This window comes from Polyodon spathula, unplaced genomic scaffold, assembly GCF_017654505.1.
Source record: "Polyodon spathula isolate WHYD16114869_AA unplaced genomic scaffold, ASM1765450v1 scaffolds_3757, whole genome shotgun sequence".
In the NCBI taxonomy this organism is placed as follows: domain Eukaryota; kingdom Metazoa; phylum Chordata; class Actinopteri; order Acipenseriformes; family Polyodontidae; genus Polyodon; species Polyodon spathula.
Genome location: NW_024475216.1, coordinates 1 through 8,118, shown reverse-complemented (window position 1 = coordinate 8,118; position 8,118 = coordinate 1). Strand labels below are relative to the sequence as shown.

Here is an 8,118-nt window from a genome sequence, read left to right as displayed (position 1 = left end):
AAGCAATACTGGTGTTAGTGAATGACAAAGTGTTTAATAGATATTTTATATAGAAAACTACCTCTTTCTGAATCACTAGTGATTACATATTGAAATAACTGTTTCCACTTGTGATCCAAATCTCTGTAATATTTTCTAGTAGCAAATAAGTAAGCCGCTCCTCTCCCTGTCCTCATCACTGGCATGGGTGTGGATAAGGAGCTTCATGCCCTGTCTCTGTGGGGGTGGGGCACTGGGATCTGTGAGTGAGTTTTCCACCGTTTCCCACACTCTCTATCCATTCATTGCATTCAATTGGGTAACAAAAGAAGTGTGTCTTGTTACACATTACATTAGTGATGGTGTTTGATCTCCCATTGATGCTGAAGGAAAGCTTACTCCCAGCAGACCATCTGGATCGCAATATATGTCATCCTCCCCGACTCTGGCAGACTCTTGAAAGTCACTTCACCTGTTGCTGTTTGACTCTTTCAAGCGGTTGCAAGGTGTTAGTTTTCTCTTGTAGCTTTACCTTTGTAACTGATAAACAAACAGAGATGTCAGAGCGCTCTATCATCACTCTCTCTGGGAAGAGTACAAGTACAATGACACTTATTTAAGATGATGCTTTCTGAATGTGTGTGTCTGGACCCAGTAACAGGTGCATAAGCCTACCTGTATACTACAAGCCATGCATCTTAATATCAGTACTGTAACATTGCAATCACATTATGTATTGTTCTGCATATTACATAGTTTTTATAAATGAAATGCAGGGTACAGTACTGTGTTTGAGAGACAGAGGCTGAGGAAATTGGCCAAAACATTAAAGGCTAGGGATCTACTATATATAATGTATTCATCTGTAAATTACTTTCTGCTACAATATTACTGTTTGTCTGTATTCTAATATTGATCCTATTCTAGAGAATATTCCTTTGTATGCAGTTTTAGCTCTGTCCCTTATCCCGACACATCAGCCCTCAAGCACTCCCCTTTATAACACACACCCCTATTCAGCAGCAAGAGGTCTATTGTTCTCCCACATTGTGCTGTCAATTTAACAAGTATTGATTAAAGATTTCCCTATTCTCCCTCTGAATGCATTGATTCTGCTCCAGTGTGGGAAACTGCAGTCTTGCAGGGACCCACAGATGGATATGCAGATTTCAGAGAGTGCACACAAGTGTTTAATGTCAGATATAGCTGAATATCAAGGTATGTGTGTGTAATATACAGCATGAGATGGTTTGCATGGATTTACAGAAGTTCAGCACCAAGGATAGTACCTGTTACCCAACAGGCAGCCCTTTCCCTCACTGTCTTCACTGCTAATCACAGCAGGATATATATTCAAGAAGAGACACACAGTAAAGAAATATAGTTCAATTGCTTTATTTGATTGACAGATGAGGCACATGTCATTCACAGATTTCAATGCTGGATTCAACAGAGAGATCTGAGGATACACAATACACTGCATCGATAATGCCCTGATACAGGCTACTCAAAAAGTCAATTTCTACAGATACTCTGCACTCTGATTTACAAAATCACTACCACACCTTGAAGAAAACTTCAACACAACATATTTCATATAAGATTCGCTCAGCGTGAGCTACTCTCTGAGATACTGCCTTTATAAAAGGCACACATACACATTATACAGTATTTAAAATAATGTTTTTCAGCAATGCACACACACGTCTTTTCTAACAAGTTACAATAAGAGGATATTGCCTTCACAGAAGACACACACACATGCATAACTGTATTGATAGTATCTTAATATTTCTTTACAATGAAAGATCAAGTTCATATTTTGGGAATAGTTTTTCATCAATAATACAGATTTCTTGTGTAACAAGATACAATAAAGAGATGCCACCTTCAGAAGAGGTCGTTATATAAATACTGTTTGTAGTATTTCTTTGTTACTTTATAAAGAAATACCAAACAGTTTCAGCAATGCGTACACACTTCCTGTGTAATTATATACAATTACAGATATATTGCCATCACAACAGGCATGAATACCCATACTATTTCAAATAATTTCTCTGCAGAGAAAAATAACTTTCAAACCACTTAAAAATCGTTAGCATTAGCTATGCACGCACAATTCTTGTGAGACAAGATTCCATTCAGGATATACTGCCTTCACAGAGGACAGGAATACCCGAGTTTTACTCATCATAATATTTCTATAAACAGAAATGACTTTGAACTAAACAGCGTCATCGCTGCATACACAACTCTTGTATAAGAAGAATGAACAAATACTAGCGTACACAATATTGCTCCAGCATTGGGTACCTATTGTGGTTCCTTTCAGTCAATGAAAGTAGCATTAAAATCTTCTGCACAAGCAAAAGAGGAAGGGAAACACCCCCTACACAATGAGAATTACTGTATATGCCCATCATAGACAGGCATGTTGAATTCTGTATGTCAAAGTGTTCAAAGTGACAGTGTCCGTTGTGATCTACCAGGGCCGCCAGAGGACACTTTTCAACGGGGTCGCCTCTTTGACGGGGGTCTGATGCACTGGACAATTCTGCGCAGCTTGGAAATGGTTCAGTAGTTTTCTCTGGGTTTCTGTCTTCATTTCATCCCGGGAAAGGAAGTGCACGATTTCTTGCACACACCTGGAGTAGCCTTCGTTTCCCGTCGCTGGCCGGGCGGAGGCGCTCTGTCTCAGGTAGCAGACGGTCATTTCCAGGATGTCCGCTTTCTCCAGTTTGGAATCGGGCTGCTGCTTCACGAATTCTTTTCCCAGTAACGTCTTGAGCTGCTCGATGCTGCTGTTGATACGATCTCTGCGCATCTTTTCAACCACCGGTTTTCTCAACTGTGAAAAAGAACAAGGTACAAATTCGATTAATAACCTGGTCGTGAGGAATAACAATTGAAGTTTTAAAAACACAAAATATAAAAAAAAAAAAATCGCATATGCTCATTTAGTCTCCACTTACCTTGTTTGTCATTGCCACGTGTCCCTGTGAGTATCGCATAGCTGCAGTGATTGTAGGTGCCATTGCTGGAGTCACGGTGCTGTTAGTATCGCTTTCTCTGGAGCTTGGAAGTGTCAGATCTGCTGGTTTTAGCTACAAGCATCTCCCCTATTTATACTCTCCAATCTCCATACGAATGTGTGGGGCTCGGGCTTGTTGGAGTTTCTCACACTCAGCAGCCAATCGGCGCGCTCGGGAGGACAATGGGAGAAGCTGGAATTGCCACATGCTGAATTAAGTGCTTATTGACGGAGGAGAATAGCCAACTCCCAGGAGAGGCACGTGCGGAGGGGGGGGGGGGGGCAATAGCGAGTGACTTGCAGGGGGTTATGTGAATCTGGAAAAGTGGTGACCCCACCAAAAAATCAGATCTGCAGACTGATGTTGGGATCAATGACATTGAAACATCACAGCACTGGTAATTGAAATAAACACAGGCATGTGCCACATATGTTCGGATAGCAGCAAATGAGCGACGCAGAGAAGCATTAATATCCGATATGAGAGAAATGGCGTTTTACTGCACGGGAAAGGAAACCACATTACAGGCAGTAGGCTCTATGGCACCATTAACGGCGTGGTGCCTGAGTAACAGATTGATGTCAGTCACACTTTCCCCCCAATGAGAAGTGTTTGATCCTTGCGTGCGGCATCAGGTCTGTGTTCCTGGGCGGAACTTTCCCGGGTTTCAGGTGTGAGGACGCTGTGCGCGGCACGAGTTACATATATACTGTATTAGAGTAGACATCCAATAACATATATACATGCTATTAGACTATCACTCAACATACAGTCCATTATAAAATAGTAGACATCTAAACCACATTAGTGTCGTTCCTGTAACTATTTGTAATGTATTTAATAAGTATACAATTGACACGTGTGCTGTAATATAGTTTAGAATTAGCTTCGGAGAACAGTTTGGAAATTGATTTAATAGATATATAAAGATCTGGATCGTTTGAATAACCCTCCTGTTGCTCCGGTTTGCAGCAATGCGCATGTGTTTGCGCAGCATTATACTAGTGCCTCGGGTTCATTGCTCTCAATAGAACAGCTGGAGCTGGAGTGGGGAAACCCTGCTAAAAGCTGTCCTCAATTCTATGGGTGATGTTTGCACATCCTTAGAGCAGCTCTTCCAGATGTCACAGATGCAGCTTTCCTCTTACTGCCAGTAGAGTCTGTGAGTAAAAGGCTGCTCAGAGTTTCCCACACTCTGTGCTGTGCTGCGCTCGATTCAGGACAGCAGCAGCGCGCCGTGCAGAATGTCGCATTAGTGACGGTAATTGGGTCTGTATTGTATGACAGCGAGGGCCTGACGTCACAGACCATCTGGAGGGAAAGGCGATCAGAGGCTTATACCTTTTCAATAATATCTATTGGTGATTAGGAAATCGGATGATGTCATCCCTATACAAGCAGAGATAAAGACTCACAGATGCCAGTGGTATTGTGGGGTCTTAATGACATTATAACTTGTGACTTTACTCTCCAGAGCTTTCCCACACTTTGCCCATTCAGAGAGTTCAGGCTTGCACAAAGGAAGTGTGCCTTGTTAAATGCTAATCTGTGTTTAGAAAGCCATCTTCAGCAACAGCACACTTGGGAATAAGCTGAGGCTAATATATTTCAATGAAGAGCCAGATGAACACAAGCAACAACTTTAGTTAATTTCCAAATAATAATGAAACTTAACATAGAGAATGAGCAACCGAATTAGTCCAGTGAGGACCCCAGTGTTTACAGTGTATACAGTCCAGACCTTTCCATGGCTTCTTTCTGCAGAAACAACCTGTGATGTGTTTCTATACTGAATACAACCTGAATATATTAATAACCTAGAGATCATGTATGAAGCAATACTGGTGTTAGTGAATGACAAAGTGTTTAATAAATATTTTATATAGAAAACTACCTCTTTCTAAATCACTAGTGATTACATATTGAATTAACTGTTTCCACTTGTGATCCAAATCTCTGTAATATTTTCAAGTAGCAAATAAGTAAGCCGCTCCTCTCCCTGTCCTCATCACTGGCATGGGTGTGGATAAGGAGCTTCATGCCCTGTCTCTGTGGGGGTGGGGCACTGGGATCTGTGAGTGAGTTTTCCACCGTTTCCCACACTCTCTATCCATTCATTGCATTCAATTGGGTAACAAAAGAAGTGTGTCTTGTTACACATTACATTAGTGATGGTGTTTGATCTCCCATTGATGCTGAAGGAAAGCTTACTCCCAGCAGACCATCTGGATCGCAATATATGTCATCCTCCCGACTCTGGCAGACTCTTTAAGGACACTTCACCTGTTGCTGTTTGACTCTTTCAAGCGGTTGCAAGGTGTTAGTTTTCTCTTGTAGCTTTACCTTTGTAACTGATAAACAAACAGAGATGTCAGCGCGCTCTATCATCACTCTCTCTGGGAAGAGTACAAGTACAATGACACTTATTTAAGATGATGCTTTCTGAATGTATGTGTCTGGACCCAGTAACAGGTGCATAAGCCTACCTGTATACTACAAGCCATGCATCTTAATATCAGTACTGTAACATTGCAATCACATTATGTATTGCTCTGCATATTACATAGTTTTTATAAATGAATGGCAGGGTACAGTACTGTGTTTGAGAGACAGATGCTGAGGAAATTGGCCAAAACATTAAAGGCTAGGGATCTACTATATATAATGTACTCATCTGTAAATTATTCTCTGCTACAATATTACTGTTTGTCTGTATTCTAATATTGATCCTATTCTAGAGAATATTCCTTTGTATTCAGTTTTAGCTCTGTCCCTTATCCCGACACATCAGCCCTCAGGCACTCCCCTTTATATCACACACCCCTATTCAGCAGCAAGAGGTCTATTGTTCTCCCACATTGTGCTGTCAATTTAACAAGTATTGATTAAAGATTTCCCTATTCTCCCTCTGAATGCATTGATTCTGCTCCAGTGTGGGAAACTGCAGTCTTGCAGGGACCCACAGATGGATATGCAGATTTCAGAGAGTGCACACAAGTGTTTAATGTCAGATATAGCTGAATATCAAGGTATGTGTGTGTAATATACAGCATGAGATGGTTTGCATGGATTTACAGAAGTTCAGCACCAAGGATAGTACCTGTTACCCAACAGGCAGCCCTTTCCCTCACTGTCTTCACTGCTAATCACAGCAGGATATATATTCAAGAAGAGACACACAGTAAAGAAATATAGTTCAATTGCTTTATTTGATTGACAGATGAGGCACATGTCATTCACAGATTTCAATGCTGGATTCAACAGAGAGATCTGAGGATACACAATACACTGCATCGATAATGCCCTGATACAGGCTACTCAAAAAGTCAATTTCTACAGATACTCTGCACTCGGATTTACAAAATCACTACCACACCTTGAAGAAAACTTCAACACAACATATTTCATATAAGATTCACTCAGCGTGAGCTACTCTTTGAGATACTGCCTTTATAAAAGGCACACATACACATTATACAGTATTTAAAATAATGTTTTTCAGCAATGCACACACACATCTTGTCTAACAAGATACAATAAGAGGATATTGCCTTGGCAGAAGACACACACACATGTATAATTGTATTGATAGTATCTTAATATTTCTTTACAAGGAAAGATCAAGTTCATATTTCGGGAATAGTTTTTCATCAATAATACAGATTTCTTGTGTAACAAGATACAATAAAGAGATGCCACCTTCAGAACAGGTCGTTATATAAATACTGTTTGTAGTATTTCTTTGTTACTTTATAAAGAAATACCAAACAGTTTCAGCAATGCGTACACACTTCCTGTGTAATTATATACAATTACAGATATATTGCCATCACAACAGGCATGAATACCCATACTATTTCAGATAATTTCTCTGCAGAGAAAAATAACTTTCAAACAATTTAAAAATCGTTAGCATTAGCTATGCACGCACAATTCTTGTGAGACAAGATTCTATTCAGGATATACTGCCTTCACAGAGGACAGGAATACCCGTGTTTTACTCATCATAATATTTCTATAAACAGAAATGACTTTGAACTAAACAGCGTCATCGCTGCATACACAACACTTGTATAACAAGAATGAACAAATACTAGCGTACACAATATTGCCCCAGCATTAGGCACCTATTGTGGTTCCTTTCAATCAATGAAAGTAGCATTCAAATCTTCTGCACAAGCAAAAGAGGAAGGGAAACACCCCCTACACAATGAGAATTACTGTATATGCCCATCATAGACAGGCATGTTGAATTCTGTATGTCAAAGTGTTCAAAGTGACAGTGTCCGTTGTGATCTACCAGGGTCGCCAGAGGGCACTCTTCACCGGGGTCGCCTCTTTGACGGGGGTCTGATGCACTGGAGAATTCTGCGCAGCTTGCAAATGGTTCAGTAGTTTTCTCTGGGTTTCTGTCTTCATTTCATCCCGGGAAAGGAAGCGCACGATTTCTTGCACACACCTGGAGTAGCCTTCATTTCCCGTCGCTGGCCGGGGGGAGGCGCTCTGTCTCAGGTAGCAGACGGTCATTTCCAGGATGTCCGCTTTCTCCAGTTTGGAATCGGGCTGCTGCTTCACGAATTCTTTTCCCAGTAACGTCTTGAGCTGCTCGATGCTGCTGTTGATACGATCTCTGCGCATCTTTTCAACCACCGGTTTTCTCAACTGTGAAAAAGAACAAGGTACAAATTCGATTAATAACCTGGTCGTGAGGGAATAACAACTGAAGTTTTGAAAACACAAAATATTAAAAAAAAATAATCATATGTGCTCATTTAGTCTCAACTTACCTTGTTTGTCATTGCCAGGTGTCCCTGTGAATATCGCATAGCTGCAGTGATTGTAGGTGCCATTGCTGGAGTCACGGTGCTGTTAATATCGCTTTCTCTGGAGCTTGGAAGTGTCAGATCTGCTGGTTTTCGCTACAAGCATCACCCCTATTTATACTCTCCAATCTCCATACGAATGTGTGGGGCTCGGGCTTGTTGGAGTTTCTCACACTCAGCAGCCAATCGGCGCGCTCTGGAGGACAATGGGAGAAGCTGGAATTTCCACATGCTGAATTAAGTGCTTATTGACGGAGGAGAATAGCCAACTCCCAGGAGAG

General features: G+C 41.1%; 2 protein-coding genes across 2 annotated transcripts; both read right to left on the bottom strand.

The window, feature by feature from the left end:
• Positions 1–1,928: 1,928 nt before the first annotated feature.
• Positions 1,929–3,084, bottom strand: LOC121312263 (transcription factor HES-5-like). Its single transcript, XM_041244188.1, has 2 exons — positions 2,955–3,084; positions 1,929–2,830 (listed from the first exon to the last, which is right to left on the bottom strand). Exons 1-2 carry the CDS (start codon positions 3,015–3,017, stop codon positions 2,465–2,467), a joined length of 429 nt encoding a protein of 142 aa, XP_041100122.1. The 5' UTR covers positions 3,018–3,084; the 3' UTR covers positions 1,929–2,464.
• A 3,632-nt stretch (positions 3,085–6,716) lies between these two features.
• Positions 6,717–7,899, bottom strand: LOC121312264 (transcription factor HES-5-like). Its single transcript, XM_041244189.1, has 2 exons — positions 7,802–7,899; positions 6,717–7,676 (listed from the first exon to the last, which is right to left on the bottom strand). Exons 1-2 carry the CDS (start codon positions 7,862–7,864, stop codon positions 7,311–7,313), a joined length of 429 nt encoding a protein of 142 aa, XP_041100123.1. The 5' UTR covers positions 7,865–7,899; the 3' UTR covers positions 6,717–7,310.
• Between the last annotated feature and the right edge of the window lie 219 nt (positions 7,900–8,118).

Coding starts and splice junctions, on each gene's coding strand:
- LOC121312263 (XM_041244188.1), bottom strand. CDS start 3,017: ATGGCACCTACAATCACTGCAGCTATGCGATACTCACAGGGACACGTG. Junction 2,831..2,954: donor ACGTGGCAATGACAAACAAG/GTAAGTGGAGAC, acceptor TCTTTTTCACAG/TTGAGAAAACCGGTGGTTGA.
- LOC121312264 (XM_041244189.1), bottom strand. CDS start 7,864: ATGGCACCTACAATCACTGCAGCTATGCGATATTCACAGGGACACCTG. Junction 7,677..7,801: donor ACCTGGCAATGACAAACAAG/GTAAGTTGAGAC, acceptor TCTTTTTCACAG/TTGAGAAAACCGGTGGTTGA.